The 15,000-nt window shown below is 36.2% G+C and overlaps 1 protein-coding gene across 1 annotated transcript; it reads left to right on the top strand.

Annotated features, from left to right (window-relative positions):
- Positions 1 to 1,045: 1,045 nt before the first annotated feature.
- On the top strand, positions 1,046 to 14,411 carry LOC137999998 (uncharacterized). Its single transcript, XM_068846077.1, has 5 exons — positions 1,046 to 1,284; positions 7,147 to 7,267; positions 10,261 to 10,405; positions 12,335 to 12,467; positions 12,936 to 14,411. The coding sequence occupies exons 1-5, from the start codon at positions 1,114 to 1,116 to the stop codon at positions 13,029 to 13,031; spliced, it is 666 nt and encodes a 221-aa protein (XP_068702178.1). The 5' UTR covers positions 1,046 to 1,113; the 3' UTR covers positions 13,032 to 14,411.
- The last annotated feature ends 589 nt before the right edge of the window (positions 14,412 to 15,000 follow it).

The raw sequence follows: 15,000 nt of genomic DNA, 5'->3' as shown, positions 1-15,000 counted from the left end.
CGACACAAGGACACAAGGTGAAGTAAGAGTAAGTTTATTTTATTTATTTTCCTCGCTGTAAACTAGGATTAGCCGACTTTTTTCGGCATCTCATGTTTCCCATATAAACCCTACAAATCGTTACGTTGACTGAGCATTGGAATTATGTTTGGGTCGCTTTTGTTTTCACCTACTCACCCACCTAGAACACACCAGTCGGACAAATAAGTGGGACCCTTTTCAATAACCCATACTGGGGTTACGTAAATTTGGTTTACACGAAAAGATTGATGACGTTTTTACATCGAAGAATTGTGGATGGTTAAAGTCATATCATAAATGGAGGTTCCATGCCATTGGTGATTCCCTGCTAGCAGAGCCTCGGGTCTCTTTTCTTTTGAGCAAGAGCCGATACAACTTAGATTTGATCTAGTAATGTAATATATTTCAATAACAAAAGCAAGGTGACACACCCTAACACCAACCCAGTGTGGCCAACACATCATGCATGCGCACAACCATTTCACCCGGTGATCCACCTTCCCACGCGCTTGCCGTGGGAGAACTGTTTTGCTGTTCCCAACCCAGCTTACCACATGTATGGCATGTAAAACTGCCACTCAAAGGGGTGCTAAAGACACCTTCCTGGAATGTTAGCTACGCCGTGCAAATGAGGCCTGAAATGCCGATACAGCTGTCCATGGTAGCCTGCGAGCAAGCTCTGGCTAGTCCGTGGCTGCTAATGACCGGGTGTAATGGTTGTGCGCATGCATGACGTGTTGGCCACCCCGGGTTGGTGTTAGCGTGTGTCACCTTGCTTTTAATGTTGACTTAATTTAACTCGTTTTCCGACTGAATTGCCCGGCAACCCAGTAAATGATTATAACCAACTCGGCGCTACGCCTCGTTGGTTATCCATCACTTCATATCGCTGCTTTTGAGTAAATGACAATTTCCGTCGAGAGGAAGTTGTCTGCTTTTCGTCTGCATAAGCAATACACGTTGATTGGGTCACACTCTTCTTGCGTCACTAGCGTGTGTGACAAGGCGATATCTCGTGACAGAAACTGGTGTCAGTTTTCACGCGATGCGAAGAGATGGCAGCTTGAAAGCGATACACATGCAATTTATAGTATGGAGGTATACGAAGCCAAATACGACTATTGTGATGACTGTGGGGAGAGCTTGCTTAGTTTCAAAAAAGGAGACAAATTTTTAATCACCCATAAAGCGGATGGAGGGTGGTGGGTTGCACAGAATTTGTCTAGTAACGAAATTGGATACATCCCTGGAGCTTTTGTTGAGGTATTTCATTTAATGTTTTTTCCTTGTCCGTGCCATCTTCTTGTTTTAGGAAGTCCCTATCATGTTTTGTTTGAGATACAAATTAATACGAAACCAAACGTTTCTGTCGTTGTTATCCGATGAGGCTGCACAATAATTTAACATTATTTTACACGACACCTTATAAACCTACGTGCGTATTCCACAAAAATGAGCTTTTGGATCTTTTGTGACTCTCTAGGAACCTTGATACAAAATACTAAAATCTGTTTACGTCATTAAAAAGAAAACATGTCTTTGTGCGAATAGTGACTAAATTCTTCAAATTAGGGACGATTTCCCAAGTTGATTATTTTCTTTTAAGCGAAGGATTTCCTCATTTGATAACATGGTAGTGTTACGTGTAAAGTGTATCAACTTCCGAGTGCGCTGAACAAGTACTCGCTTACTAACGCTTCCTTAAATTTAATTTTTCTCTTGTATTGAAGTTTATTGGTTTAAGAATTTATAGTTTCATCTCAGCGTTGTTCGCTTGTATTGAAGCTTATGTTCCAGCTACGGACCGACTAGTCTAGGACATCTCTTATCACTCAGAACGTAAACCTCGAAGAGTAAATGACAGTCCCTCTGCATATCACAATATAATCGAAATTTCTTTTAGTATTTGAATCCAGACTAGTATTCTAAAAGAATTGTAATCGTTCGTAAAGTACACACGTAAAAGATAAGGTTTAGGATAAAATAATTGGAGTTATTCTAAGCGGGGGCCGCCAGAGCACCCTTGCATGCAATCATTTATCAACTGACTGCTATCGCTCTAACGATCTCATAGTTGAGGATCACAGCACCCCGTAACGAGAATAGCGAAACATAACGCAAGTGAGTGCTTGTTATTCACGATTTTTTGTCTTTAGTTCGCTTAATTAAGGGCTTTACTTTCTGATTTTATTCCGGAGATCTTTCGAAGAGATCACACAGTTTTGTTTGATCTGTCACCCAAAGTTTCAGTTCGTTAGACATTGCCAGTCGATCTGCCACAATACGCACGCGACTCATTGTGTTGGAAGAATACCGATTTGAGGTGGCAAGCTCCATCAGCTTTCCAACACAAGTTCGAACAAATTGACTACCAGAACATTGCGTGCTGAGCTCTTGGAAGATATTATTTGGCTAATTTGGCCAATTAGGAGGACATAAGGTTTGACGGACGAGGTCTTTGTTTTGATGTTTCCTTGGTACAATATAAAACACCAGGATTTGTCTCTAATTATTCATTAAAGAACGCATTGCGTACTCCTGTATGCGACAAATATTGGAGGTTTCAAGTTTACGCTTCCCTCTCCAGTCGAGAAATATACCATTCAATAAAATTCCCGAGATATCTCTATTATTCACCTCTTTAATAGACTTGAAATGTGACAATTCTTGCTGGGGAATTTAACATGTACCTGTTGAAAATTCATAGAAACATGATTTGTGAATATGTTCAAATATTTTGCGTCGATGCTGGAGTTAACAGTTTTTTCGGCTAGCGTCACGGTTCATTTGCTCTTTGGGTTTTCGCGGAGGTTTTTTTCTCAGTCTGTTGGCCATTGAATTTTTTTGTCTTTCGTTGAAAAAAATTTGTATAAATAATTGTGATAAAAGTCTTTACCAAATTTGGAATCTATGAGAGTTATCGAACCCAGTTCTTCACGCGTCATTTCATCCGAAATATGCCGACACATCCGTCGTCACCCGGTTGCTCATTCGAAACTGTCTGGTTGTTGTGATAAGGGAAGCTGATTGATTTATCCTCGTATTGGAGGTCAGAAAGGTAATTACAGCTAACTTAATTCATCTTTAGCCCACTAATGGCATTTTATCCTTCAGAGAAAGAGCTTGACTAAGGTCTGGTAGCTCGCAGGTGCAAGCTGTACTAGTGTCCTTTCATTCCAGCTGGCTTTCACTTATCTTTTTTAGCTTTCGTGTGAAACGATTTGTACTTCTAGGCAACATTGGAATTTGTCAAGTACTGAACAGTCGAATAAAGCTTTTACATGTAAAATGCTCTTAAAGGGTTGAAGGTAGTCCTTTATGATTTCATTCGGCAACAACTTTGGTCCAGTTAATAAGCTAGTGTCATAGCTTTTATGATTTAGGATCCCCTACCAATACTCTTGACAGATCTGTTCATTAATTTGTCTGGCTTACAACTAACGGAAATATTCTGGTGAGGGTTGGTACCTTGGGATTTCATGTTTATTATGTCGTGAATTTTCGTTCTCTAACTACAGCCGTAGTAGCTGTCAAGAGAGCTAGGGTTGTTTTGCGTCCACTGTAATTCCCTTTCGATTGTTTCTTTTCTTTGTTGTTTCGTTCATATCGTCGGTCGAGTGTTTCAAAGGTGGATATATTTTTAATTTTTACTGCTTTTATTGCCAAGCTTTAATTGCAATAGTTGCTAAATGGCCCCATTGTACGGATATGTTGTTCTTTCCTGATCCTCGCGTCATTTTTGTTTGCATGTCGTGGTTTCCTAATTTGAATTTCAAGAGACGATGGCCATTGCATTAATATGTCGGTCAGAAACGACACTGATGTGGGCCTTTCAAAATAGATGTAGCATTTTGTGTAATAGCTTGGTAGAATACCAACAATCATTCATTCAGATGAACTCTTAATTATAAGCTATAATGTATCTGTCTTCTTTATTTTTGTATTCGGTATTGATATTTTAAAATCAATGTTGGCAATGCGTCAAACAGCTGTCTATTTATTTCTTTTCTAAAACAAACCTAGAAATTAAAAGGGCGTGTTAAATTAATGTGATAGCTTACTCTGAATTTTAACATTTTGCCTTAAATAAACAACTTAATTTTATCATAGTGAGTTAACTGCTCTAACTTAAAGACAAACAGGAATATAAGATATTCAATTTATATCCTTGTATTGTATTTCCGGTAAATATAACGACAGACTGGAATATCGAATGCCTTATAATCTCATAGGTATTTTCCACAATATAGATGTGTTCGGTTTTTATTTTGAAATTTTTTCACAAACTTCTCCAGAGAAAAATAAGAATTTACGGGCCAACTGGAAAACATGGACTGGACTCTGGACTGGACTTTGGACTGGACTCTGGACAGGACCCTGGACTGGACTTTATTAAACGAAGTTAATGTTTAACCAATAATATAACGATTAACCGTTTCTATTTAATTATTAACCAGCGAGAATGAGAATGAGAATGGATGTTTTTTTCAAAGGGAACATAAACGAAAAATCGAACAACGCTGCCCAGTAACTTTCAATCAAGTCAAGCTACTATTACGTAAATACTGTGACCACGATATATCTCATCCGTGCGCTGTCTAAAGAATGTTAGGAATGTTTTTGTCTGCGAGACCGCGACATTGGGTTTTGATTGCGAGACCGAGATTTAGATCCCAAAATGGCTTTGCAAAAAATTTGAGACAGAGAGACGTTCGGGAACGCTCAAAAACCGAGACCATCCATTCAGAGACCATTCATCACCCCTCAGGTGACAACGAACAATGATTTGATTGGTTAGATTTAGCCTGTGTACTTCTTCAACAAAAATTAGCTACTATAAAATTTGAATTGTTAAACAAATCAGGAATGCCAGGTCACGATTGTCAAGTTCTAAGATTAAAGATATGCTGCCAATCAATAAAGAAGATGAAAAAGATTAAAAAGATGAAAGCAAATGTATTTTTTCCTTCTCAGCTGTATACATTTATTATTTCTTTTTCCTGGCAACAATGTTTTGGTATTTGCCACCCCCACATTGTTACGTGATGACTTGAAACTTTCACAGCATTTACGCAATCATAGCCAAGCGTACAAGTGACGGGGTTTGTAATGTTAATTTACCGCTGTAAACAACTGAAGTGCTTAGTTTGCAGTTTCCTAGCTGGGGTTCAATTGTAGAAATAGTTCGCAAAGAGATCGCGCTTAACATATCGAATATATTGAATTGGACTACATTCCTAACATTCTTTAGACAGCGCACGGATGAGATATATCGTGGTCACAGTATTCACGTAATAGTAGCTCGACTTGATTGAAAGTTACTGGGCAGCATTGTTCGATTTTTCGTTTATGTTCCCTTTGAAAAAAACATCCATCCTCATTTTCATTCTCGCTGGTTAATAATTAAATAGAAACGGTTAATCGTTAAATTAATGGTTAAACATTAACTTCGTTTAATAAAGTCCAGTCCAGGGTCCAGTCCAGAGTCCAGTCCAAAGTCCAGTCCAGAGTCCAATCAATATTTTCCAGTTGGCCGAATTTACGGGTATATATTATCTGTACTGTTGATACCAGGGGGCCAAGTTGTTGTTTATGTGAACACATGTTTTGCTTTGTAATTAATTAAGCCATTCTGATTGCATGACGTTGCCCTTTACAATCAGGTTCCTTTTCCCCAATTTTGTGGAATATTATCTTGAACTTTGCACAATATATTATTTCATTCAAATTGTGGTAGTCTTGGAACAGTCTTTTAAAGTTTATGTAATAATAATTATTATTTCAAGAAGTTAGGTGTTGTATTATTCAGTGATTATTGTTGCCACAACCCAAGCTTGGTTTGTTTTCATAAGATTTTAGCAAGATTATTTAAACCTAGTTTGATTTTTGCCTTTGTGATGGAAAAAAAAAAAACATAAAAGGAAACTTTTAAATCAACTAAATATACTGTAATTTGAAATATTATTCCTTATCCTTGAAAATGAGTCATTAAAAGTAGCATTTTCTGTTGAGACCACAAGGTGTTTTGAAAAAGAAGAACAGGCTTGCTTATAGTTATCACTTAACAGTGTCGCTGCTTCTCCACTGTTTTTTTGGTGCTTAAAGTAAGGGTGGATATTTGAAAACATAAGTAGTTAAATTATGTCTAAGCTCTAGTGAGTTTTATACTTATTTGTAGAGGCAAAGCTTTAGAGAAAAAAATTAAGAAACGTTTTTCAGTTTTTTTTCCCGTCACCAGCAAACAAATATGGCAAATCCTAACAAAGGCTTGCAAACAACATGCTGTGCAATTCCTGAATCTAACAGCCATGTCTAAAGACTTCATTATTTTTTTGAACTGTTACATGTAGCAGCAGAAGGTGGAACAGCTTGCCCTTAAGTCATTGTTAATTCTGTAGACAACACTTGTTTTGAAGTGTTATTTCCTCTTATTCCAGGCGGATTTTTGGTGTTGCATCTTTATGATCTACCAGTATATTCAAAGCGAAAGGCAAAATTACATTTACGAAGTTGGTCTATCAGTAAATTTTCCTCACTTTTCTTGCTATTGCAACAGTGTGATCTCCTTGCATTTAAAAAAAGTGAAAATTAATATTGATGAAAATTTTACATATTGATTTTAAAGCTGGGTTATCATAGTGATCTGCATCCCCATCTTATATCAGTTAGATCAAAGCAAAAAACGTATTTGAATTGTTTCCAGAAAGTCAGCAGAAATATTAATCTTAATTTAATCTTAAGACGTATGGCTCACTTGCATTCTCTGTTTGTGCACCGCGATTATGGAATAGTCTTCCTTTAGAAATTAGGAGGTGTGACTCTATTGACACTTTTAAGAAGAAACTTAAGACATCTTTTTAAGAGCTCATATTTTTGTTAGCTATGAGTACATATTTAAATATTACTAATTATTGATTTTTATTATTTTATATTTTGTATTATCTTATTCTTTTATTTGTATATTTAATTTAGTATACAGTGTAAACTGGCAATTATTATTACTATTATTATTTTTGGAACTTGTTAAGCGCTCTTGGACATTGTAATGTAATCAGTGCTATATAAGTAAAGTATTATTATTATTAGTATTATTATTATATAATTCCTGCTTATTCTTTCTTTCAGTGCATTGAAGTTATTGATCCTTTGACGTTAGAACGAATGGATGTGTCTTCAAGGCAACAGAAGTTCAAAATGGATGCTCTGTGTGAATTAACAGCTAAGATACAACAAAATCCTCAGCCAGGTACAGCTGTAGAAGTATGGACTCATGTGTGTCCATAAAGAATGATATGCTGTGAACACATGTTCTTTTTCATTTAAAAAACAATGCAGGACAGTAATTAAAGCTTGGTGGAAGCACCTGGAGAAGGTGTTTTCAGTCTTCCTTCGCTGTAGTCAATCTGAGGGGTCCCACATGTATGATTAACTCCCAAGATCTGTGGACGCAATATTCAATCACCAAACTTGTGATTGGCTAAGGCTGATCAAATCGGTCTGTCATTCCCCCACCAAACAGAAAAGGGAGTTCATTAGATAAAACAAACAACCATTTGGCAAGTGTTTCCTACTTTAATTGTTACATGTACTTATTTCTTTCTTGAGACTTATGTGAGTAGTTCGCTAAAATACTGAGAAGTAAAGGATCTCTCCAACTCTCAACCCTGTTGCTTTACTGTTTCTTCTTGTTTTCATTATTATCGCAAAATTTTATTGTTAAAGCTTTCTTTTAAAATGTAAGAAAAGTAAAACTTTATTTAAGGTTACTGTAGACCTGCACAGGTGAAATTTTTGCGATTTTTTTCTTATCTCATAGTAATCAACACTACTTAAAGTACATTAAATTTTCAAAAAAAAAAACTCCAAAATGTTAAACAAAAGCCCAAGTTATTAACAAAAACATCTATTCAAAGGATCTTTCTCAGTCAGCAAAGGTGGGAAAAGCCAATTAGAAGCTGTCAACGCAAGGAATTTGGTCACGTGTTTCGTGGGAAATTAACTGTGGTCTTGAATTTCAAGTCATGTTGTTTGTTATAAAAATCATCAAATTTTTTCACACATTGTCGTTGGTTTACTCCCTGGGAATGACTTTTTTCTGGGAAGGATAAACAAGAAACAAGAAAAGAGTCCGTAGTAAAACCTAAAAAGAAGTGTGGTCGTAAATAGTTAAAGAAATGAGAAAAACATTTTGCGGTTCGTTCCAAGGAACTCTGCAGTACATCTTGTGTTCCCATTGGCTGTTGTTATGTGTGGTTTTTGCGTGTTGATAGGTGATGGATCAAGAGGCGTGAATAGTTTGTAGAACTTTGGAAGTGAAAAAAAACGTAGTTCATTTTTACCCAAGTGTATCCGCTTTAAGCGAATTGATAGGGTATGAAAATTTATTGGATTGTCTTGAAATTTCGCTTGAGGACTCCCAAGATACCAGCCTATAATACTGTGTGAGGGATTCCCATTTTTTTCAAATTGAACTCCCGCAATGGCCTACTACCGTATTTACCCGTGCATAAGTCGATCCCATGTATTAATAAGTCAACCCCCCATTTTTGATGCATGGCAAAAAAAGCAATTTCTTAATTTCTTTGCTAAATGTTCATGGGATACTAATCTTGCATTCTTCGATTTCTGGAACTGTGGATTCACAAAAAATTGAGGGCCTCAAGCGCTTAATAGTTTTGTGGTTCAGCGGTTGTTGTATGTACGGCATTTTGTCCTTGAATTTTGAAAAAGTTCTCTGAAAATCGAACATGTAAACCTCAAACTACATGTAACCTGTTTCGTTGTTCAAGGATAAATGGCTTTAGAGGATAAGCACAACATCACAGAAGCAGGAGTCAATCTTTGAAAATAACTTCAAAAACAATGCGAAATGTGCAAGGTTTAATTGGTGCTTGACTTATAATTTCTCACATGGCAAACGAAACAAAACACATACATGTAAACCAAAAAATACAAAGTTTAAAGCATTTAAGTCATCCAGGCTTGTATAAAGAATGAAAAACAATCATTACCAACCAGCATTTTCAGGCAACACGAGTGACGATCATGATTGCACGCAAACACAAGGTATTGCGCCAGGTTACTAAGTCGTTGAAGGATCGCGTTTTATTTGAAGAAACAAGAATGTTTTTTAGAGCTTTCTGCCTTTGGAAAACGAAAATTTCCAGTGTCTATTTCATATTTTGTGCTTGTGAGTATATTCAACATTTAAAGTAAAACAAATCCTTTTTCATTTCAACTGGAATTGCTTAAATTACATTCATTTTGAAGTCTTTTGTCGGCTTTTGTCCACTGCGTTTGTTATGCCCAAAGACCACATTATGATGTTAATTTTGAATAAATTATTTAGCTGGAACTTGGCTCGAAATCTTTGACCCATGTATAAGTCGAGGGTGATTTTTGGAGCTTCTTTTGAGGTCATAAAAGGTGGACTTATTCACGGGTAAATACGGTACTTAACCTTTATCAGAAAATTTTTGATATGCATATTTGAAACTAAATTTTCTAAGCAACCAATTATTGGAATATCAAAAAAAGCCTCACAAGGTTGTGACAATAAACGCCTTGTGAATGACATCATACTGTAGGGTTCCCTTCGCATTAAAATTTGATAGTGAGCAATAAATTCGATCAGAGAGACATTGGTCATTCAAGGTTTTTTTGCCCTGCCCTTTTTTCAATTTAGGTAAAGTGAAAAAAATTTGTGTTTACTGGAAAGTGCATTCCATAGCCTTTCAATAATAATTTATTATCAATTGATGTATAGTTTATGGCTATTGCGCCTGTAACAAAGCATGTCGAGAAGAATTTTAGCAAGGGACACCCATGAAGGTCTTATGTTACCTTAAGAAAAGTGAAGGGAAAGAATCATAAAAATGAACCTTTTCTTTGTTTGAAGAAGGATTTTTTTAATTATTGCAATATGGAGACAAAAGTAATAATTATAATTATCACAAAAATGTCTGAGCTTGACGTGTGTGAAGGGAACTTACAAAGCAAAGAGGATTTTGTAGTAGCACAGTTTCTCTGTGCTCAAGGTGTGTCAAGCAACTGCTTTTATAAAAAAGTAGGAGCAGTTGCTGCTAGCTGGTCTCTAATTTGGAGCTGTGCAATATGAAAAGGACGTTTTAGGAGTGGTACATTTTTATGGATCTTTTATGTTAGACCCTCAAGGAGCAGTTTTAGTTGGATGGCATCTTGAAGACTCACAAACATTTAAAATTAATTTTGTGTTATTAGGGAGGAATCATCCAAAATATCCAAAGGAGGATTACTTCGAAAGTACGCCTCCTACAACTCCTGAGTTGAAGAGAACAAGGGCACCCCTCAATGCCTCCAAAGAACAAGATGAGTTAAGGAAAGATCTTAAATTCAGCCAACAAAGGTAAGTTTGTGGATTATTATTTTTCTCTGTGAAAAAGGAATGTGCGTCTCTAACATGGCAAAACTAAGATTGAGTAATATTATGTTGAATACAATTATTTACAGTGTAAGCTCCCACAGGACTGCGGTTTGTGGAGTTCAGGGCTGTCATTGGGGGCCATAACCCATGAAACCTATTACGGCTGAGCCCAGTCGATGTTACATGAACGCTGTACGGGTGATGGTTGCTGCAGAATGAATATTCATGTGGCAAAACAAATTGAAACTTTTTTGTAAACATTTACCTTTTTAAGGAAATATAATAATTATTGCTGCCTTGTGTTGTCTGTGTTCCTGATTCTAAGGTGTGTTTTGGGTAAAATTCCAAAGTAACCTTTTCCGTAAAAAACCTTGGAGAACATCCCCCATGGATCGTTGTTGGATTCCAACGCCATTTTTAGCAACAAAACGCATTATTCAGTGCACCATACTTAATATAAGTGGATTCCGCTGACCATTTTTCATGGTTCTGTATTGTGTGGCCATTTTCACGTGGGTAGCTTATCTTTTAATTATTAGTTTGGAAACCAAAGTTGATCTTTATTCATGGGTACACCAGAAATTAACAACTTTATTCATCCCTGCGAATACTTTATAAAATGTATTAGTTATAAAAAGAATGTATCTGAATTCACACTCATGAATGCCGAATCCAGCAAAAACAACCACTCGTCAGCTTAAATAAGACAAGGCACTTACAACATCATGTACTTCACTATTTTTGTAACATTGTCTAATAATTATGTTTTTGCCCTGTTTTATTTTCGTTATTGTTTGATTGAGGAAATAAAAAAATTGCGCCTCAGAGAGCAGGAAAGTGTATTTCCAAGGGTCTAATTTTAAAGCTTTTCTAGCTGGGAGCATGCCTCCAGACGCCCCTAAGGGCTCAGGCCCTTCAGGCCTTCATTAATTTTACGTGGCCATCAGCCATGGATTAACATGTTACGGGTGAAATCCTGAGTGTTACACCTGCTTCAAAACTTATTGACAGTCCTGGAGTTAATAAAGAGCACATTCATAATTCTTGGAGGAGGAAAAATGATACAATGTAAATTATAAAAATGCCCCTAAGAACACACAAAACAAAAATGCGAAGAAATATGATTTTCATTTATGATATTCAGTCATATTTCACTACAGTTGACAGCAAGTTAATGACAACATTAATAATATAATTATTATTTTTGACAGCCAGTTTTCAATTTCGTGATGTGGTGTATTTGACCAAGAAAGACCCCCTTGTACTTATACATTTGTCAGTGATGTTTTCAGTTAACATTAGCCAGGATAAAATCTGTCTATTTAAGCAACTATACTATTTGGAGTGAAAGACGAAAGAAGGCAGCTGCAAGTCACTACTACCTACCTTGTTTTCTTGGGTGGTTACCCTACAGCATTGTTTGTCAGCATATATTACATTTCCTTATTTTAAACTGGCATCACCTACTTTTCAGACACAATCATTTACAGCAAAAACTTCTCCCATGGAACCCTGGAAATGGTTTAGTCCACATGAACATAGTTAACAAACTGCCCAGCATTGTTATGTCATTTCTCCCTTGCTTTTTGTTTAGAAAGATGGACAGGAATTGTACAAAAAATATATTATTAATTTTCATTTTAACAACTTTATAATAAATTATTTTACTTTTTTGGGAAATTACAGTAGTTGCTTAGTGACCGGCAAAAGGACAACTGAAAATACAATACAATACAATACAGGATTCAGACCAGTCCTATAACATCGGTAACACCAAGGTGGATGCTCTACCCATTTCGGCCATCACCAAGAACTAATTTCCCAGCCTTCCCACATGTGCATTACACCTTAAGACATCATTTATTGCATTTGACAAGAATGTTATTATTTCCTTACTTTCTTACGTTTTAGAGGTATTCAACTTGGTAGACCAGAACTTGTGAAAACTTGGGAAAAATTTGAACAAAAGAAATCAATCAAAGCAGAAAAAGGGAATGATAGTGAACTTGAATCCAGATTTCGAAACCTCTCTCAGAAGCAGGAGGTGAGTCAAAATACTTTAGTTTTATTTAATTTACACAGCAGTAACATGCTTGATTTGTGACACTTGTAATAATTGGGAAATTATTAGTGGAGCTCCAGCGGCCCAAAGCGACACTCCTCTTGTAAACCTCTATGTTAGGGGATATTATTTGTAAAGCAACATTGTTTACTTTTAAAAACATTTAAAAGGCTTCAAAAAATCTATTTTGGTCCTACATGTAACATAAGCTTATGCACACAAGCTCACGAAACCAGGGCTAGGAGTCCACCTGGGTTGGCAGGCTACAATGTAGATAGAAAAATTCCACCCATTAATCAGATTGCAGATTGCATTGTGAAAAAATAAATATTGTCATTGTTGCATTTTTTGATTGTGAATGAATTGGTTAAGACCTCTTTTCCTGATCAACAATTGCCTTTCTCAGCAATAACGCTTTAATTTTGACGTCTTTTTTTTTCTTTGTGTTAGGATATGGAGAAAGAGAAAGAATCGGAGGCCAGCAAGCCAGAATTTATGAAAGTCAGCCTCAAGAAATCCACGAGAGAGGTGCAAGCTACAAGCTGACCTGCTGGTTGGGATTTTTCATGATAATAATAACATTTTTATTATTATTGTGATTACTAAACTGGGAATATTATTTCAAAATATTGATCCAGTCTACAAAGTCTATACCCAAATTAGGTTGACTTTGGCTTGACATGCTGCTGTGTAATCTGTAAAGTTATCCCTCAAGGGTGGTATATTGTAGATTAAGTTATATGACGAGAGCAATCATTTATGATGCTCCTTTATTATCTGAAGTGGTTTTCTTTGCATGTCTTGTTCTCCAGTGTCTGTATAGTAAATTGAGAAACAAGAAAAGTGGTTAACATATCAGACTAATTTGAGATGTCTCAGCTCTTGCTCGTTTTAAATCATGATAATGTACACATCCATTTGCTGAGAAAAATCAGATTTAGCTTGACCAATTTAATCATGCACTGATGGAATGTTGATTTTTTGTTAAATTCCTTTTCAATTTGTTGTATTATTTTTGAGTTTGTAAACTTGATAATATTGGCTTTATGTTAATGCTAGAGAAGATTATCACGGATTATCATTTATTATATGGCTACAATAGTACATGCACTCTGATTGGCTGCTGACCAGACATTACGAAAATTTTTCTATGCTTGACGGCTCTTTTGAGTTGAGAATAAAAGCTACGAGTGCATGGGTGAAAACAACAAAAAATATGGACAAAGTTTAAATATATTTTCAATAACTGGAAAAAAGACTAGCATACAGATACTTCTTTAGTAGGAGCGACGAAGAGAGCCACAGGGAGAGCGAGTTTTATTATCCAAAGGACGAAGAGCAGGCCAAAACTGGTCTGAGATTTCCCGGTAATGACCTCACTCTCGGTTAATAATAACTTCATAATGCCCTACAATTCAGTCACAATTAGCCAATCAGAGCGCGCGTTAAATCGGCTACAAACACAAGCCATATAATAAGTGGTATGTAATCTTGAATGGTTGTGAGTTTTTATCCAAGTTTTATTTCATACTATTTGAAGAAGTTTACATAATAATACAAGCATACAAGCGACCATATGACCTCAAAAAGTAATGTCTTCCTCAAATTGTTTTCGTTTTTTTTTTTGTTTTTTTTTTTAACATTTTCTTTCTTGAAAGTGTCGAGCAGCATAAACAAATAACCAGTTTCAGTAGAAAATAATTTAGATTTCTCCACTTGGTAAGTTTCATGCATACATTACACTCTAATTGTTTCAGTTGTTTCATGTTTGCTGTTGGTTTTTTTCAACAGCCATAACAGTACTGTTTTCAGTGTCCTGTTTTGTGTAATAATTGTTTTTTGTACTACAAATTACAAAGTTACTTTAAATTTATTTTTGTATTTGAGACAGTTTTCTTTAAACAGAACAGAGTTTTGTTATCCCAAGCACTGTAGTTTGGTCAATTTTAAATACACGGTATTTAAATAGGTGATCAAGATCACCTTTCTCTGTCCCTTTTTCCTCCTACACGAGGTATCACAGGTTGTGATAGTGTGAAACATGACATAACCACAGACAAACACCCTTTCTGTAAAGAAAAAAATTACTTCAGGTCGCCTCAAAGTGGCACTGTGACCAAATAGTTTATACTTCCCTTCTTCAAATTTTAAAGATTTTCTTTCATTTCCTAAGACAGTCTGACATCAGAGCTTAGTCTAGGAAAAGTGACATGAAAGAAGTCGATTAAGAATGCGTGTACGCTTCTGCCTTTTCATGAAACACGGGATTTTTTTGTTTTGCTGTTGTTTAAATTCTTTGCTTGTGGCTCTTCACAACCACTCTTAATTGCTAAAGTCCTATTTCCCTGTATCGGGGGATCAGCCATCCCGAGACCATAACCCGCGAAAGTGGGGCGTGCCTTGTGCACTACACACTATGTCACCAGGTTGTAAGAGTCTAGAGTGTAAGTCCGTGGTGCCAATACTTGTTACTGGGTTGCCAGTATGGCAATCCCAGTCGGAAAGTGGGTGGGAT

Source organism: Montipora foliosa, chromosome 4 (assembly GCF_036669935.1).
Source record: "Montipora foliosa isolate CH-2021 chromosome 4, ASM3666993v2, whole genome shotgun sequence".
Taxonomy (NCBI): Eukaryota; Metazoa; Cnidaria; class Anthozoa; order Scleractinia; family Acroporidae; genus Montipora; species Montipora foliosa.
The sequence above is the reverse complement of the archived record's forward strand: the minus strand, read 5'-3'. Positions and strand labels throughout refer to the sequence as shown.